General features: G+C 40.9%; 1 protein-coding gene across 2 annotated transcripts in view; it reads left to right on the plus strand.

Annotated features, from left to right (window-relative positions):
- The window catches only part of BAIAP2L1 (BAR/IMD domain containing adaptor protein 2 like 1), a 133,959-nt gene that overhangs the window by 110,847 nt on the left and 3,250 nt on the right, over window positions 1-19,862 (plus strand). The window contains exons 10-13 of one of the 2 annotated variants that reach the window (XM_063430370.1): window positions 10,118-10,322; window positions 12,833-12,904; window positions 13,398-13,581; window positions 18,188-18,228. In XM_063430370.1, the coding sequence (XP_063286440.1) occupies window positions 10,118-10,322; window positions 12,833-12,904; window positions 13,398-13,581; window positions 18,188-18,228 (502 nt within the window). Of the gene's footprint in view, window positions 1-10,114; window positions 10,323-12,832; window positions 12,905-13,397; window positions 13,582-18,187; window positions 18,229-19,862 lie in introns of both variants that reach the window. The other variant, XM_063430369.1, reaches the window with a different exon arrangement.

The raw sequence follows: 19,862 nt of genomic DNA on the forward strand, positions 1-19,862 counted from the left end.
GGTCTCCTGGATGATAACTATGAACAGGGGGATAAATATTCACAGGTAATCTATCTTGTACCCATTTCTGTACCTCCTCCATAGTCTTACCCAACTCTACAACCTGCTGCCGGGTAATTCCTTCTCCCAACTGACTCAAATCCCCCCTTAAGTTACCAAGTACGGGAGGTGGTCGCCCATACATAATTTCAAAAGGAGAGAGGCCCATCCTTCTGGTAGGGGTACTGCGGATTCGCAATAGAGCTATGGGTAAGAGAACGTTCCACTTAAGTTGGGTTTCCTGACACATTTTAGCCAACTGGTTCTTAATAGTTCTATTCATTCTCTCTACCTTACCAGAACTCTGGGGTCGATATGCAGTATGAAGCCTCCACTTTATACCAAGCATATGAGTCAGTTGTTGTAGGCACTGGTGAACAAAAGCTGGACCATTGTCCGATCCTATAGAACAGGGTAGTCCATATCGGGGTATTATTTCTCGTAGCAGGAATCTCACAACTTCTCCTGCTTTCTCTGTACGAGTAGGACATGCTTCTACCCAGCCTGAATAGGTGCACACAATTACCAGCAGGTAACGATGTCCACCCGATTTAGGCATCACTGTAAAGTCTATTTGTAGATCGGACATGGGGAGTCCCCCCATAAACTGGACTCCTGGTGGCTTTACTGGTCCTTGTCTTGCATTATTTTTAGCACACGTTACACATCTACGTACAATGGCCTGAGTCAAGTTGGACAGTCTTGGTATGTAGAAATGTTTCCTGAGAGATTCTTCTGTACTGTCTCTCCCAGAATGTGTCCCGTTATGATAGTTCTGGACAATTTCTACTGCTAGTGATGCTGGTATAACTATTCTTCCATCTTCTAGCTGATACCACTTGTTCTCCAAATGCTTTCCCGGTTCAGTCTTTAACCACTCCTCTTCTTGAGCTGTATAAACTGGAGTCCATTGAGACAGTGGGGTTGGTATTAGAGCAGCTATATGCCCCACATACTCCTGTCTTCCTGATTGGGCAGCACGCTTAGCTGCACTATCTGCCATCCGATTTCCCTTGGTTACATCACCATCTCCTCTCAGATGCGCTCGACAGTGAATAATACCGACTTCTTTCGGCTCCCACACTGCTTCCAATAGTTGTAGGATTTCAGCTGCGTACTTGATTTCTTTGCCTTCTGAATTCAGTAGTCCTCTTTCTTTATACAAAGCTCCGTGGGCATGAGTGGTTAAAAACGCATACTTAGAGTCCGTATAGATATTTACTCTTAAACCTTCAGCCAATTGTAACGCTCGTGTTAGTGCTATTAATTCTGCCTTTTGTGCTGATGTTCCTTTTGCCAGTGGCCGAGCTTCTATCACCTTGTCTATTGTTGTTACTGCATATCCTGCATAGCGGATCCCTTCTTTCACATAACTACTGCCGTCGGTGTAATATTGAACATCGGGGTTCTGGATGGGAAAATCACGAAGATCTGGTCTACTTGAGAATACTTCATCCATTACTTCCAAACAATCATGTTGACTTTCAGTAGGTTGTGGCAAAAGGGTAGCCGGATTTAAAGTGTTTACAGTCTCTAAATGCACTCTTGGGTTTTCGCACAACATTGCTTGATACTTGGTCATACGGCTATTACTAAACCAATGATTTCCTTTGTAATCCAACAACGTCTGTACTGCATGTGGAACTCGTACATAAAGTTCTTGACCCAGAGTGAGTTTATCGGCTTCAGCTACTAGCAGGGCGGCTGCAGCTACGGCTCTTAGACAAGGTGGAAGTCCGCTGGCCACTGCATCCAATTGCTTAGACATGTAGGCAACAGGTCTTTGCCATGATCCCAAGTACTGTGTCAATACTCCCACAGCCATTCTTCTTTGCTCATGTACGTATAAGTAGAATGGTCGTGTGTGATCAGGTAGACCTAATGCTGGGGCACTCATCAAAGCCTTCTTCACATCTTCAAATGCCGTTTGCTGTTCTTGGGTCCATAAGAAGGGGTCGTGCTCTGTACCTTTGATGGCTGCGTACAGAGGTTTTGCTAGTATCGCATAGCTGGGAATCCATATCCTACAGAAGCCTGCTGCCCCCAAGAATTCTCGCACTTGTCTTCTATTCTTGGGTATTGGTATTTGGCAGACAGCTTCTTTTCTCTCTGGCCCCATAATCCTTTGACCTTCAGAGATATAGAATCCCAGATACTTGACAGTTGGCAAACACAACTGAGCCTTCTTTCTAGACACCTTGTATCCTGCCTTCCAGAGAATGTGTAGTAGATCGTGCGTTGCTTGCTGACATTTTTCTTTGGTAACTGCTGCTATCAACAAGTCATCTACATACTGTAACAATACACACTCTCCTGGGATGGACTCGAAATCCAATAGATCTTGACTTAGGGCTGAACCAAATAGGGTAGGTGAATTTTTAAACCCTTGGGGCAGTCTTGTCCAAGTCATTTGGCGTTTTGAGCCCGTTACAGCATTCTCCCATTGGAAAGCGAAAATACATTGACTTTCTGCGGCAATTCGGAGGCAAAAGAAGGCATCTTTGAGATCTAAGACTGTGAAGTAAGTAGCCCCGCCCGGAATTAAAGCAAGCAGGTTATATGGATTGGGTACAACTGGATGTATGCTAACAACCGCATCATTGACTGCTCTTAAGTCCTGCACAGGTCGATACTCATCTGTACCGGGCTTCTGAACAGGCAGCAATGGGGTGTTCCAGGGGGAAGTACAGAATTTTAGGATACCATACCGTATGAATTTATCCAGATAGGATTGAATGTTCTTCTTAGCCTTCTGTGGGATGTGGTATTGTCGTAGGCTTACTGGATAAACCCCAAGTTTTAGTTCAATTTTTATGGGTGGAATATTGCGGGCCAGTCCTGGTGGGTTGTTCTCTGCCCAAACTCCTGGTATGTTGAATAATGTCTCATCACTCCTAGGGTTTTGGCTAGTCAACACTGTATAAAGTCGCCACTCTTCTTCCTTTGGTACGGATAAAGTCATAATACCTGAAGGTCCATTAAACTTTAAGGATGTTGTTCCATTTGGTAGGAACGTAATCTGCGCTTGTAATTTTGATAGCATATCACGTCCCAGCAATTGGACTGGACATTCAGGCATATAAAGGAATTGGTGTTTCACTACGTGGCCTCCCAATGTACAGAGTCGACTTTTAAGAACCGGTTTTTCAGCACTTCTTCCAGTTGCTCCTATCACAGTAATAGTCCTTCCAGATGGAGGAGCAACTAGATTAGTCACCACTGAATGTTCAGCACCAGTGTCGATCATGAACGCACTCCTTTTCCCCCCTATTGATACATCGACCATAGGCTCCGCTCGACCAAGGGGGATGGAGCCCGGTCGGTATCAATAGTCCTCCATGACCGTGTCAGCCAATCCTACAAAGTCCCTACCTTCTCTATCGCGGGACCTCTGCGCTGCTGGAATATATCTATCTTCCCTAACACTTCCTCTGTTCCCATTACTCCCTCTATAACCATTACTCCCTCCGGGGCCTCCTCTACCTCTCGCTCTGCCTCTAAAGTTTCCGTAACCTGACCTAGGTCTGTCTCTCTCAGACTGTTCTCTTCGCGGACACTCATTTCTCCAATGCCCTTCTTCCCTACAGTAAGCGCACTGATTCCTACTTAGAGGTTCCTCATTCCACTTACTATCGCCTCTATCTGGGCCCCGTCTATCTACGCCTGCGATCGCTACCGCTAGCATATCAGCCTTTTTACGCATCTTGCGCTCTTCCTCTTTCTTATTTTCTGTATCCCTGTTCATATAGACCTTATTTGCTACCTCCATTAGTTGGGTGATTGACATACCTGCAAACCCTTCTAACTTTTGTAGCTTGCGCTTAATATCTCCGTATGCTTGGCTGACAAAGGCGGAGTTAACCATTCGGGAATTGTCTGCGTCTTCCGGATTAAAGGGGGTATACAAGCGGTATGCCTCCAATAATCGGTCATAAAAGACACTGGGCGCTTCATCGCTTTTCTGGATCACCTCAACTGTCTTCGACATGTTAATGGCTTTCTTTCCTCCTGCTTTCATGCCAGCAATTATAGCGTCTCTATAGGCTCTGAGTTGAACCATGTCAGCACCATTTACGTTCCGATCGGTATTGGGATAGTGTGTTGCGGCCCATGCTGCTGGATTAGCTTGGTTCAAAGCACGGGCTCTATCCTCTAATGCTTTAATGGCTGCTTGATTTATTCTCGTTCTTTCCTCATTATTAAATAAAGTCATTAATAACTGCTGGCAATCAGCCCATGTCGGATTATGCGTCTGTACTATTGAGGTGAACAGATCAGTCATGGCTTGTGGTTTCTCAGTATACGAGGAATTATGGGTCTTCCAGTTTAAAAGGTCGGTTGTGGTAAATGGGACATATACGAAGACTGGGTCAGCGTGTGCCATTTGACCTGCGGCATCGATATAAGCTGACCCGGGATTTAGGCGAAGAGGCATCTGATAGTGCTTTAATTGTTGGGCACCAGTTAACTGTCGGGTTTGGATGGGGCTACGTAGAGAGGCGTCAGTCATGGGTTCCGGTCGGGGAGAGGTAGGGTATGGGGATGTGGGAGGTTGGTTTTGGGAAAAGGTCGTAAATAAAACACTTCGAGCCGAGCTAGATGAAGCTTGACCGGAAGTCTGAAGTGGCGCCAAATCAGGATATTCGTTTCTAATGGGGGTGGGTTCTGGTTCCGGAAGGGGAGATTTAGTACGAGGGGGGGTGGATCCTGTACTGGAGGAGGAAGCGGAAGTGGATGGGGGTAATGAGGGGAGGGGTGCAGGGCTTCCTGCGTTTGCGTCACTTCTTCTTAACGGAAAATAAGGGGGCGGCAAAGGGATCTCGGACTCAGGGGGCGTGTCCAAAATGGGCCTAACACCAGTCCTAGTGGACGAACAAGTCCTAGCTACCATGAGGCGACACTGCTCCTCGTGGCATGTCTGGAGCCATTTTGGCGAGTCATTTACGGCCTGTCTCCAACAGTCAATATAAGGAAACTGGCCGTAAAGTTCAGGCCTACCTGATACAGCCACGTGTAAGCGCTGTACCAGAGTTAGATCCAAACTGCCACGTGGCGGCCATGCCGCAACCAAAGTAGGCCACTCCCTAGTGCACAAAGTAACCAAACGTACAGGAGACATCTTAACCCCAAAATCACAAGTTTTAAATCCCTTTTTAAAATTCTTTACCATGCAACCTAAGGGATCCGGAATCGTTGACTGCGACGCACCCATACTTAACAATGGAACGTCGTCGACAACAAATACTATACACGCGTACTATTCAACAGTCACACCCGTTTCCTCTGGCAACAGCACCACGTGGTACGGTTACCAAGTGAAACGTACACAATAACAATAAACACTCAGGGAATTCCCGTACACACACAGCTGTTACACCAGTCACTATATAATCAATATTATGCCCTTTGGCGTAACTATACAGTCACCCACGCTATAATTCTCTATATACGAATTACCCGTCTATAACACACCCCAGTAACATCGTCTTTTACAAATAGCGGTTACAGTACGGTTAGCATAGGTCAAAGTACAAGTTAAGGTCACAATACAATTATTAGTGGTTATGGTGTTAAACATGCAATGGACGACAATGATTAGTACTTATTATACAATGTCAGTAAATATACAGGGTTATGGTACCGTGCATTATAATACAGCAACACACTATTAACACTCTCGCTAGACGGCTGAGCTCGCGCTATCTAACAAGATATACACTTTACTAAACAATCGCTAACACATTTACAATTCCCAACTAAACTATTGGCCAGTACCTTGAATGGACTACCTAAAAACAATCTACATACGTTTTGGTTAGCCACACTGCCCAATCACCACATATATAGCGAGCTAGAGAACCGAATTTACACAGACGCCTCTTAGTCGCACTATACAACGAACTAGAGGACCGAATTTACACAGACGCCTCTTAGTCGTACTATCAAAAGTCTAGTGGGTTCCAAATTTACACGCCTTCCCACTTAGCCCAGATAGGATGAGAACTAGCGAACCGGATTTACACAGACGCCGCTTAGTCTCCCGGTCCCTCCGACCTAGCGAACAAAATATACACCCTAGAACGCTAGTCTAGACAAGACACCGGTGTCCGGCTAGGGCTATTTTACACCAGAGCGCCCCGCCTGACTAACCAAATCAAACGGTCTGACTAAAGAGCGTTCGATCGAGCGGTGCGCCTTCGCTCCTTCCCTCCGACAGAGGGGGCAGATACACAGATTCAAAACCCCTTTGGGCCTACCGCACAATCGGTATACCCCTAGTGGGTCCTGCCGTCTAAAACAGCAGTTGTCTTACCTCCTCGTTCCTGAACCTGAGTTCACACTCATCGACGGGGACACCCCAGCACTTCTCACGCAGAGGCCGATGATCTCCTGGACAACGGCCCAGTGGCGCCGAGACGAAGGGAGGTCCACGCAGAAGTTCAGGGGTGCAGCCGTAGAGAACGTGGGCAAAGATAGACCGTCTCACGCCTCTGCCTCTCAGCTACCGTTGAACGATGAGCTTCCCGGCCAATGCACCAAATGATACCGGAGAAACTGACGGAAGCCAAGTACAGAGAGATGGACACAGGTTTCTTCAGGAAGGAAGAGATTCTTTATTGGATCACCGATCGGGACTCAGAGGGACTAGCGTCACCAAAATACCACAAGTTCTGAGCCCCGGACAATAGTGCAGGCTCCTTATATAGGCATATAACTCCTCCCATATTAAGCTCCACCCGCACATTCTCTTAACCAATCAACACAATAAGAATTAACTTCCTGTTTGACCGCATGGCTTGTCCAGCACAATGGAGGAGGGGGAATACTATATCCTGTATTCTTGCACATGCTCCGTACACTACTGATCGTATCTTGCCTCGTGCAACCAACTGATCGATACGTCAGCATATGCACATACACATGCCACGTGGTAATCTCGGCCTACTAAATTTATTTTTACAGAGATTCCACCACAATTTAGCTAAAGTAATTTAGGTGACTATAGTGTTCCTTTAGGCTCAAGGTGAACATATTAAAACATTTGGAATCCTTTCTTTCAATAAATATTATTTTAAAAGCAAAATGTTGGTTTACAGAACAGTACAAACAAACATCTATATATATATATATATATATATATATATATATATATATATATATATATAATTACCCCCAAAAAATGATAAATGTCAAATTTACTTGCATTACAGTGCTTGTGGTGGCTGTAATGTTAAATAATAATTATAGCCTCCGCATGGTTTTGATCTTCTTAATGTGTTATTAAGATTAAAGCCATCTGGTGGCACGATAGATGTACAGAACAGGGTGTTTATAGCAATTTGTTCCATAGCTCTGTGCATCAGATTACAGGTCATAGATTACAACTCCTTTGAGCCCAAGTAATAAAAGTAGGTAAATACAACATGGAAGACAGTGATGTCCATAAAAGCGAGATGTGGTATTGAACAGGCTACATTCTGTTAGGGCCCCAGGACCTCTGATATCTTGCAGTCTGCATGTTCATGTGTTTGACTGCATGAAATCTGAGCATATAGGTTTCTCTTCTGTGCTTCACACAAAGTGCTAATTCACTATGCAACCCCCTTCTTATAGTCAACCACCCTAACCTGCTAGGTTAAAAGCTAGCAGTCATAGTTTAATGTTACCTTTAGGAAGAGAATTCCATTTCAGAAGTTAGCAGACTATTTTTTTTATATTCTTTATTTTTGCGGGCATAAGGTCAAACAGTTGCTTAGGTAACAGTATACAGTCGTACAATTCAAAATGCGCAAAGGCAATACATATATTGTGCCCATTTTTTTTTAAACGGTATACAAGGATATACAGTGGATGTAACTAGCATATATAACGTTGACATTTTAACTCTGTTGTTGGAGGTGTCTAAAGAACTTGCCTATCTATGCATGCTGTATGAAGCGCTCTGTATCTCTGTATACTAGCAGGAACTAATAAGAGAGAAAAAATAATTAAATGGAATAAAACAGTTGAACTATATACAGTCTCGGTCCATGTTGTTACATGGAATCCTGAGGTGTGAGTCAGAGGCCTCAGGTGCCCCAGCTGCTTGCGTGTTTGGTACGGTCTTCCGAGGGACGAAAGTGGTGGCTGTTGCAGGGTTCCACGTGTGTGTGGCAGGTTTAGCCGGGTGATGTGTTTGTAACTGCAGGGTGGTCTGTTGGAGGCCCAGGGTCCCCAGTAGTGCAGCGGCATCCTGTAGAGTGTGTACATAGTGCGGGGTGTCCCCGTGGAGGATCAGCAGGGTCTGCGAAGGGGCCACCGGTACCGGATATTATGGTCCCATAGAAGAGTGGTAAGAGGCTGCAGGGATCTCCGCCATTTCAGTGTGTTGCCAGAAATATCTGCATAGAAAGATATATCCAGGTTCTCGAATTGCAGACTATTTTTTTAACCTGCTAATATACACCGTGCACATTCCACCCGACGGTGTTTTGTTTTTTGTTTTGTTTTTTATATGGATTTTGTAGATTCATTTTTAATATATTTCATTTTTCTGTGTATAAATTTCATGTGAATTGAATCTACAAAATACTGTTTCTGGGAGCAGTCATCTTGGGACGATAACTGAGATTATTTGAAGCAAATTATATAAAACGGTTGTCATAAGTATATGACTTGTTTCTCCATTGTTTAGAGTTATATTGACATAGTCTGTCAAATAAAGGGATGTTGCAAGATTTATAAACACTACAGTTACCCATAGTGGTTATAGTGCCAGGAGTCCACTGGCACCATTGAATGGGAATTAGCCAAACTATTAAACTGTTTGAGACTTCCCTGGGCCTGCCCTCTCTTTAGATATAAATCACAGATAACCAGGTTGTGTCCCCCAAAAATAAAAGTTTAGTAGTTTATATGTAAACCCCAATATTAAGTATCAGATATGAGAGTCTAAAAATTTTACATAGACCGTCTTGTTCCTCACATGTTATTGGAATCCTCGATAGTCATATCTAAAGAGGAAAGAGACAAAAAAGACCCATTTGTGTAGCAAGTATTGGTATTGTATATTATAAAATGAACTAAAAAAAAAATGGTCACTCACATGTGATAGAGCTTCCTGCAAACTCACATACAATGGCATAATTTCCACCTATGGATAAACACAGATATATATATACACACTCAGGATATACCATATCACAGTCATGGTACCTTAGGCTGTATGATCATCGCCTAAGGATATGGTGGTGATGACTCCTTCTAAAATGTTGTTCACATAAAATATATATAATAAAAAATGCTTAGTGCTCTCTGTATATGTTAATTACAATAAAAGATAGAAACTTACTTACATGTTATATAGCAATGGGTTTGCACAGTGTAATCCACATAGGTGGTATAAACCTCATATCCACAAATCACATGGTAGTCCATCAGTATACCAGGAACAAATACAATAAAACCAGCCAAGTGGAAAATATAAAACCACTAAAATGTATTCAAATTTAAAGGATAAAATAAGAATAAAAAGTATTCACATGCATCAATTTTATACTCTCTCTTATGTACAGCTAAAAAGGGAGTTCCTCTTCCACATTAGATATATGGGTTGGCCCCTATTTGACACTGTATAAAGACAGGTGAAATGGATCTTTATATGCTGATGTCGGTTAATGCTCTTAACCAGTGAATTCTGCCCAAAAAACAGGTGGAATTTATATATCTAATGAGGAAAAAGAACATCTATTTGAGCTATGCCTGACTAAGGTTCTGGATAGCAAAGGGCGCTAGGTGTTGAACTGCTCAAAAATGTATTGACTACTTACTATGGGTTGGTGCCAGGTGACTCATGGAAACATAACCACTACAGTGGGCTTAAAGTGCACTCTAATGTACTGATTTTTATTGTCACAAACACTGCCTCATGCTGGAAAGGTTAATAATCTCACTAAATGGTATCCCTGGAGATTCCTTGTTAAAACTGCTATTTAGACCTTTTGTGGTTTCTTTTTTCTTTTTTTTTAAGTGTGTGTTTGTTTTCTCTTCTAACACTATTAAAATGTTCATGTAATTCCCTTTGACTCCTTTCCAGTAGAGAGAACAGAGGAACCCAGTATGCCACGATCCATGTCTGTTGCAACAGGATTGAACCAAATAAAAAAGCGAAAAGTAAGAACAATCTTTCCACACACTGGAAACTCCAAGACGTTACTCAGCTTTTCCGAGGGAGATGTCATTACCCTTCTTATTCCAGAAGAAAAAGAAGGATGGCTTTATGGGGAGCATGACAAATCTAAACTGTGAGTAGAACATTGGATCGAGTGTTCCATGCATAGCGATATTGAATGAATTGGATTGTGGATTGTATTGGACAGTGTACTGCATAACAATCAATATAGACGTGGGCCACCTTACCTCATTGCAGCTCTTCTGAGCACTACATGTATAGTGCACTGTATTTCCCAAAGCCTGGCTGAGCTAGTTGGAATTTGTAGTCTACACGAGTCTGATGTGATGAGAAAATTAAGATTCAGAAACTTGCAACACCGAATATTTAGCCGAAAATATATATTTATATGTTGGCACTCAAAACTGTGATTCGGTGCAGGTATCGAGGTTCCCCACCTATAATTAACCTCAAAGTATAAACATAAAAATGATACCGCAGTCCAAAAATCGATGCTCAAAATAAGGGATTTTTAATTTATATTGTACACCAATTCAATATCAAAACAGTACTGGATACAATCTATAGTACATCACTTCATATCAACAATATCTTAAGCCGTGACCCAGTCTCAAATTAATACTGTCATTTGTTTTTCAACCACATGACCTGTAAAGTCCTTCATAAAGTTAATCCACTGAAGAATTCCTTCCACAATTGTTGCATAGTGTCCTTGTCTAATATTTTGGAAAAACAAAAGTATTAATTTCAGACTGGGTCAGGATTTAGGATATTGTTGATATGAAGTGGTGTACTATAGATTGTATCCAATACTTTTTTGATATTGAATTAACTTAGTGTACAATATAAATAAAAAAAATCCCTTATTTTGAGCATCGATTTTTGGAGTCCGGTATCCTTTACTATATCTAATATTTAACCAACAAGAACATCTTCCATATAGCAGTCAAGTAATATGCGCAGTCAACAGTGAAGGGGGTTAATAAATTGCCCATTTAGTATTGACTGGCATCTTCAAATGACTTCTGAAACCTAGAGTTTGGAAGAGTTGGGCAGTTAAACCGCGCACTTTTGGAAGATTTTGCGCAGCTCCCAGTACAGTTGAAGCTAGCACTGCATAGAATCTTTAATCTGTAGATTAGTGTGAGTGAGTTTTTTTTTATATATAATACCGGAACAGAGACAAGATGTCGAGTCATAGCTCAGTTTGAACAGCATGCACATATGCTTGGAATGCAAGTAATGCAAACATGGAGCAATGCATTCTTGACATATCTAAGTATAGAGCTTAGTGTGTCACATTATCATTATTCTCATTTTAAAAATGGTTGCATACCAAATGCATATTTGTGCTATACAGTATACTGTATATGTAACAAACAGGCGCACACCTGCATATAAAAGTTATGAAAGTGCCTGGAAGAGATTGTAAACAAATGTCAAAATGACTCCATCTAGTGGGCATAAAAATCAGTACACGGCAGCTAATCAATGCTGGAGTGAGCATACTCTTTATTATTTTTTTTTTTTTTTTTTTTACTTTTATACATGATCTATGCTTTAAAAAGTGGAAGGGAGAGCGTTAATTGTGGTTTATTCAGATTTTGACCAGTCTGAATTATTCTATAATAGCTGAAAACGGTTTATCAGATTTCACAGAATTATAACATTTGAATATGGTTTTACTCTATATTTCACAGCTAAGAAATGTTCCATATGTCATCTGACTACCTTGCTGGAAACCTTGTTTAATCAAGCCACTTGTTTGATAATGTTGTTTAAAGGTCGGCCATGCCCAGCCTTGTTGACATCGGAAAGAACACCATAAAATACAGTTTAGCTCTTTAGTAGAATGAAAGAGATATAAACAGAAGCACTATAAAGACAGCAACATTAGTAAAGTTAGATTATTATAATCTCTGCCATCTGAATTTGTGGATATATTATCTTTACACTCCAATTTACTTTGTGCTTAAAATAGAATAAAATGAAGAGTTCAAGTTAAAATCGTTTTAAATGTCAACTTGCTCTCTCTCTCTAGGTCAAGCCTTACTTGTAAATCAAGGCTTTATATATTTATTTCTGCGCATTATCATGCAGAAAAAAGAAGATATTATACAGAACTCTCCGGCCTCTGGTAGAGGACCCGAGAATGAAGAATAAAATCAATGTATTTTTTATTTTTTTTCCCATTACAGACCGTAAAAGACAATTGCTTACTTAAAATAGAGTGAGGCTGTTAAAACTGTTATGTTCTTTACTAGAGCAATTTCGCAATCTTTAACCCCTGCTACGCCTGGCTAATGATCCATGACTGTGTGCTCAAGCGATAAGATACAAAGTGGTGTTACTTGCACAACAGGACGACCCTATAAACTAGTCAAACTAGTCTGCCTCCTCGGGCTCTAGTCTGCAGAAGGCATTGCACCAAAACCAGTCTTGCCAATTGAATGGCATTGTCTTGGCAAAAGGGCATAATGGAGATAATTTTGTTTTCTTCTGCTGATCCCTATATAGGGCAAAACTTACTGGTGTATGAGCTGTAAAGGTTGCAACTACATCATATGGCCAGTAAGCTTATTATGATTGGCTAATTCTTAATTTTTTTTACTCTCCTTGCAGAAAAGGTTGGTTCCCATCATCTTACACAAGGCCAATAGAAGAAAATGGAATAGAGTCGCCAAATGTGCAAAGGTAAAATTTTGGTTCCGTTATACATTCATATGAACCATTCCTTTTCTCATCTCTTCTATGTTTCAATACGGGCTTCCATTTGCACAAAAACTATTCTGTCCCAGCTAGAAAAAAGCAAGTTGTAACTTTGTCAGTCGGAGCAGTCCTGTATTTACATGGCCACACCTATGCCACTCATAGCGCTGTTGGCCATGGCAGTTTACCAAGGAAGGTAGCTTGGGAACACAAAGTGGCACAATGGGCTGGAGCATGATAATGAATGATCAGCTCTGGTAGTGCCCGATCTTTCATGCAACGTTTGAAATACAAACATTACTAATGTAAGAGCAAATGTGCCAGATAGCTCTGTAAACAAGAAGGAATTACATAATTGCTTCAATGTTTCCTCTGTACAAGAACAATGCCTTATTCTAGCCAATCAGGCATGTTAGCTGACACTTGCTCTCGGTGAGTTCTCTGATTAATCAATTTGTTTTTTATTTCATATCTGCAGTGCAACTCCAAGCCCTGCCCCTGTTAGGAGTCTTAGCGCAGCCAACTTAGTTGAAAAGGGTGCCGTCGTATTGCCAGAACCAGATTATTTGGAGACAGTCGGCAATTCCTCAAACCAAGGGACAACTTCCTACACCGTACCACTTGCCAAAGAACCTGCCCCTGTGGCAACTAATGGATCCCCTGTAAGTAATCATTGTGATTGTGGACTGGTATGATTTAAATTTGTATTCATAAACGAGAAAATATCTCAACATGTATTTAAAAATTATAGTCACCAGAACAACTACAGCTTATTGTTTTTGGTGAATATAATCATTCCTTCAGGCTTTTTGCAGTAAACACTGTTTTTTCAGGGAAAAGGCAGTGTTTGCATTCAGTGGCGTACTAAGGGGGGGGGGGGGGGGGGGCGGGGGGGGGCGGCCCGCCCCGGGTGCCACTGACTAGGGGGGTGCCATGACTTCCAGTGTCATGTGTCACCCCCCATCATTACGCTGCGCACAGCCGCAGTACCTTTGCGGCCAAACACCGGCGGGACTTCCTTCTTTATGAGGATAATAATGCCCCTGCAGTCTCACTGCTAAATTATCTGCCATAGAAATATAGAATAAGAATATAAAGTACGGCTGTTATGTATGACTATACGATTTACATTGTATATTGTACTGCTGTTATTCATGAGATATGTCATGTATATCAATAAACCATGAAAAGGGGGAAAAAAAGAATATATGAATGCTGCATACTAGCCGATTGTCTGCTCTCTTTTCCACAGGTTATATTGCAAGAGCCAGAACAAGTCTTGAGACACAGTAACCTCTGGCATTTACCAGATCAGAGATCGGACTGTTATCCAACTATTATCTAATCCATTTGTCCTTTAAATAGAAAATGCTGCTCCTGATAGGGCAACTAAGGTTTACAACCGAGTTGTTATTGTGAAACTAAGGAAAGTTGTTACTGGAAAAATGAACTTTGTGTAGGATAATAAATACTTGAAATTAAACCCCACAGATAAGTTTTTCAGAGTAATGTGCATCACTGCAGTGTACTCATGGCACTGGTGTACGTTATGCCTTCTAAGGAGAAAAAAAAAAGATATTTCCCAAAAAACCAATATTGTGCACAAATCAGTTGCAGCTGGTACTTACTAGTCAAATATCTTTTAATTTGCATCCAAACAAATTGATTTGTCCTGGGTTTTTTTTGTGGGGTCTTTATCACAAAATCTGCTGCCCCAACCACATAGTTGAAATTAAAGAAGAATTTCACTTTTGACACAACCGTGATCTTGGGCATATTGATTTCTGGGACAAATGTATTTAAATGTTACGAGTGGGGAGACTGGAAATCCGTCCTGTAGAAACAGGGCCTGATTAGGATAGGGGCTGATGGAGCTGCAGCTCCAGACCCATGCCCATGGAATAGGCTGAAAGTAAATATATATATATATATATATATATATATATATATATATATATATATATATATATATATATATATATATATATTATTTTTAAACTTTTTTTTTTTTTTTTTTACTGGTCTTCACTTGTGGATGTAGGGAAACAAACCTTGTGTGGACTGGCTGACAATGAAATTAGTTAATGTAAAGCTGACTTTGCGCACTCTGCAAATGCTCTTACTGCTTCAGTTTCTCTAACTCTTTGGCATGTTCCCTTTCTTCTACACTCACTTCATAAACCTTTTCTCTGTCCCAGACTGTATAACAGGAGCTTCTGCCTGCTACTAAGCAGATAAGAAGAGGAGTGGACAAATGAGTGTAAGGGGACAGTTCTTAGAGAGCGTGGAGGGAGCGCATCATTGGACGCATTTATGCCAAGCTCAGGGTGCTGTCTGCATAGTATTTCCTTAGTTGGCCAGCATGCATGATTGGCAGGCAGCCTGACATGTATTCACGCCAGGCTGACCATCTTATTCCTCGGGCAGATTTTTTTGGGCAGTTCTGGTTACGTGATTCGCGTCAGTGGCCCACCCTTTTACCCCACCAACCGAAATCCTGCTTCACCGGACACTGCTTTTAAGGGGTATGGATTTACTTGAAAGATGAAAGCGAGAGATAAGCATAGGGTATGTGTTTTCTGATAGCTATATTCTGTGAGTTTCCCTCCAGCACCACCTCCACAGATACATGACGATCGGGAGCTATGACTGTTTTAGCGTTTTCTGTCGATACGATTCTATAATTAGGCCCATCATAAATGTCAGCATCAGGCCCAACGGGCTCTTAATATGGCCTTGTGTAGAAAAACTATATACTAGCCTAATGGAGATGCCTTGCATTTTTACTAAGACTCAAGTTTGTTTTTGTTTTTTTAATAAAAAAAAAAAAAAAGTTGAATCGAAGTTGACAAGTTATCATTGACCAATTCAAGCAGACTTATTGATCTAACCTGTCACTGCCATCCCAGTTAGACCGTATTTAAATCTGTAATACTTGATAGTTTCCACGTTACCAATGCAGTCTAGGAGAGGACAGTCTGGGGTTAAATGTGTAAATCATTTTTGATTGAGGTAAATAGATTACATAGTAAGCTCTACATATGAAGTTAAGCAATATTAAGAAAAACTTCTTTGCTCAAGAGAAATATTGCCAGACGATGCTAATTATGACTAAGTTTCAACTGAGACACACACACCTGAATTTTTAAATGGTAATACAGACTATGGAGGAGACTGATAGACAACTACTGGAGTATCTGTGTGTGAGAGATCTGTAAAACTCCGAGATCGCCAGTTGTGACAAAATAAAAGAAAAGGGTTAAAAAAAAAAAAAAAAACAGACACAACCAAACCGGTATTAACTTGTGTTGGGACCACCTCTGTGTTGATCTTTATATAACATGAAGGCAGCCCGTGCCCTGTTCAAGGAACAAGCTTTCAGCGAGACACAGGCTTTATAAGCCAATATGAGTGAAGAGAGTTGCTGGGCAACACGCTTTGCAATGTTGGGGTTACTCTTTGTGTAGCACCGCCCTCTAGACTGTCCTCCACTCTACCTCTTCTCTTCCTTTCTTTTCCCCTGCTTGAGGCACATTCCCAAGCATAGCAAATCTTGTCAGTGACGTCGGCATGCTAACTTTGTTGCCAGCACGTCGGTGTCGTAACAGAGTGACGTCATGTCCCTTCTTCCTCTACTCCCTAATTTCCATAGCAACTGCAGCACATGCGCTATGGTTGCTATTGAAGAAGAGCAGAGGGATCTATTGGCTAGGAGAAAAAACTAATTTTAAATGGGGTTTACTCCTAATCTGTAGCAACACTGCCAGCAAAATGTATAGATAAAATCCTATGCTCTATCTAATGAGCTAAATTACTTGGAGCATGACATTTGCCCTTTAATACTGAAATTAATTATCTCGCAAAAAATAATTCCTGTAAAATCAGTCTTACACATGCCAAATTTTCAAAGATGTGGGATTTGCACCTGTTATCAATGAAAGATCAACCGCAAGCAAAGAATTGTGATCGTACATTGTACTTCCATTTTATTGGTAAATTCAATTGTACGGTCAGCTCGCCTTGTGCCTGACCTGACCAAAATATACAAAACACCAAAGGAAAAACAAAACACGAGGCACAGTAAGATATTCTTGTGATCATGTTTCTGTTAATCACTAAAGTCTGTTTTTTCTTTTCTCAATTTCATTTTTTAAGTTTTGCTATTTAAATATATAATTGTGTATTATTTAAATATAATCACTTCCCAGGATTTTTTAATAAATATGAATTTATGAAGTTTGAAAAACAAAATTATATGTAGCAACCTATATCTTTTTTTTTTTTATTGTAAGGGGATGTCTCCATCGAGGCTCCCTGTCCTTTCCACCTGGCACCTGGTACTCTGCATAGAGAAAATAAACACATTAGAGGATAAATTAAGCAAGGTTTTAATTTTTTTGTGGCTTACAGTATTTAAACTGTGTGGGGAAAAAAAAAGTTTTCTGAAGTGCTTTATGTCTAAAGAGTGTATTATTATTATTTTTTTTTCCTTTTACAAAAAGTACAGATTTAATTTGAAATTAACAGTTTTATAAATTAATATAGTTACACTCACCTGGCTTCCAATAAGACACCCAGTCCTGTTACTTCCTGGTTTGGTTAGCTCAGTGGAGCTAAACTCAAGAGGCAGCAATTGCACAGAGCACCTGCCCTGGAAAGACTTCTCATTGAGCTGTATTGGGAAGTCTGTGATTGGACAGCAGCAGAAAGTCTGGGCGGAGTTAGAAGGAGAGGGCTTGTAAAGGCTTCAGACAAAAGACCTACAGCTTTTTGTTTAAAGATAAACCCCAATGAAAAAAAATACATATTTAAATGCACACAAGTTTTAATTGGGGTATATTGGTGACTTTCATTGTATTTTTTGCTTTAACACCTGAGCTTTTGTGATACACCCCATGTGTATAGCCCTACCATATTACTTGTTACAGTGTAGGAAAGAGATCTAACCAGTATGTTTGGAATAAACTTCTCTACTCTTTGTTTTCCGGAACGCCCTTCAGAATCTTGCACAGGATTTAAAATGTCGATTTCTTCTCCTCCTATTTGTTTGTTCTCTACCTTATTATAATATTTCAGTCCTGTTTGCTCAACATGGTGCATTGCTGCCACCACCTGGCCAATTAGCATTAATACAAGTAAAGCATGGCAATCTTGGCGTAGTTAATATGTAAGAATCTAAAATGTCTACATTTTTCATCAACAAAGCAAAACAGTAGAATTTTTAGGTAGAAAACCTATAAACTGATGTTATCTTTCATTCTATTATAGAAACCTGCTGCAAATGGCTTAATGAAACATCCATTCTTAAGGTAAGTTCTGACTGATACAGTTCTGGTGAAGCTTTTGAAGCATAACACCGTTGTGTAGTGTCTTTGCTAGCCAACAGCTCTTGGTTAATAATGAATTTTAGTAATTTCGTATGACCTGCTTTAGTATCACTTGGTCCTTTTATTCAGTCTGTCCCCTTTGCATCGTTATCAACATTCGTTCAGTTAAAATTCCACTAAGAGAAAAATTCCTTTGTTTTTGAAGTAATTTAATACAATCAGTAATGAAGACTAGCTGTGTTATTGGGGGAGGAGGACCTAGGAATTTAGCTTATTGCTCTTTCAGATATTCATGTACATTTGTTGCTTGAAATTGACCTTTAATCCCTCGAGTGCCAATCACACTCCCTTGCATGGTTAGCAAAGTTGGTTTTAAAGGCCAATCGTGTTAATGACATGTGGTTGGATTTTGTCCCCTGTATAATATTTACATAGTGTTAAAAATTGCTCTTTAAGGAAGACAATTCTCTATACTACATGGCTGTTCCCAACCTTACCCTGCTACACAATACTACTGATGGCTGCAAAGTGCTCATGCATCATCTGATTATTATTATTATTTATAAAGCGCCAGCAATTCTTCAGTGCTGTACAACTGGTGGATGAACAAACACGTAATTGTAACAGTCCAGTTGGATGCACCAGAACAGAGGGGTTGAGGGCACTGCTCAATGAGTCCAGGCCAGAGGTCACTTGAAATTGCTGATCGTGACTCTGCTCCTGCTTACAGCAGCACAAATAAAACCTAGAATGGTTCCCACATCTGCACTGCTTGCAGCAGATCCCAGTGCATTAACCATGGAGCAAAACACTGCTCCTACAGCTTCACCAGTTCTTGGACCCCACTCTGTTTCATCTTTGCAGCAACAGAGATACAATGTAGGCAGTAAATGATATAGTCACTGCTTTATGAGTTGTTGCTTTAACAATGACATGTAATTAGCTGACCACTTACTTGTACCATTTAAGACCTAAATAGTAAAGTTAAGAAACAAAAGCTCTAGAGACAGGGGCGGTTTAAACTTACCAGACATAGAAATGTACCACAAGGCGATCCACCTTACAAGAATCTATGACTGGACGAACGCCGCCTCGACCAAACAATGGGTTCGGTTAGAAAACACTTTCTCAGAAATCCCACTAGAAGCATGCTTGTGGCTTCCACCATCCCAAACACTAAATCACACCCAACACGACCCGCATCACACCCACACTCCATGTCTGGCACAGGCTCCAAAAAACCACAGAGATTTCCCCTTACCCCTCCTCTCTATACCTCCTCACACACGACCCTCACTTTCAAAGAGGAATCTCGGGAAACACTTACAATGCATATCATGGGGGTAAAACGCTATGACTGAGAGATATGTTCGAAAACAACAAACTAAAAACCTTAACACAAATCACACCTGGCACCACACCAACATGCAACCAAAGATTTCAATACAATCAATTAACACACTTTATCAAAAGCCAGGATCTCTTGACAAGAGGATCACAAGACCTGTCTAAATTTGAACAAATATGTGAAACACACTCACATTAAAAAGACTACTATCTACCATGTATAAACTAATCAAAGATGAACTGGACACAAATCCACCCAAATGCACTCT

Source organism: Pelobates fuscus, chromosome 8 (assembly GCF_036172605.1).
Source record: "Pelobates fuscus isolate aPelFus1 chromosome 8, aPelFus1.pri, whole genome shotgun sequence".
Lineage (NCBI taxonomy): Eukaryota > Metazoa > Chordata > Amphibia > Anura > Pelobatidae > Pelobates > Pelobates fuscus.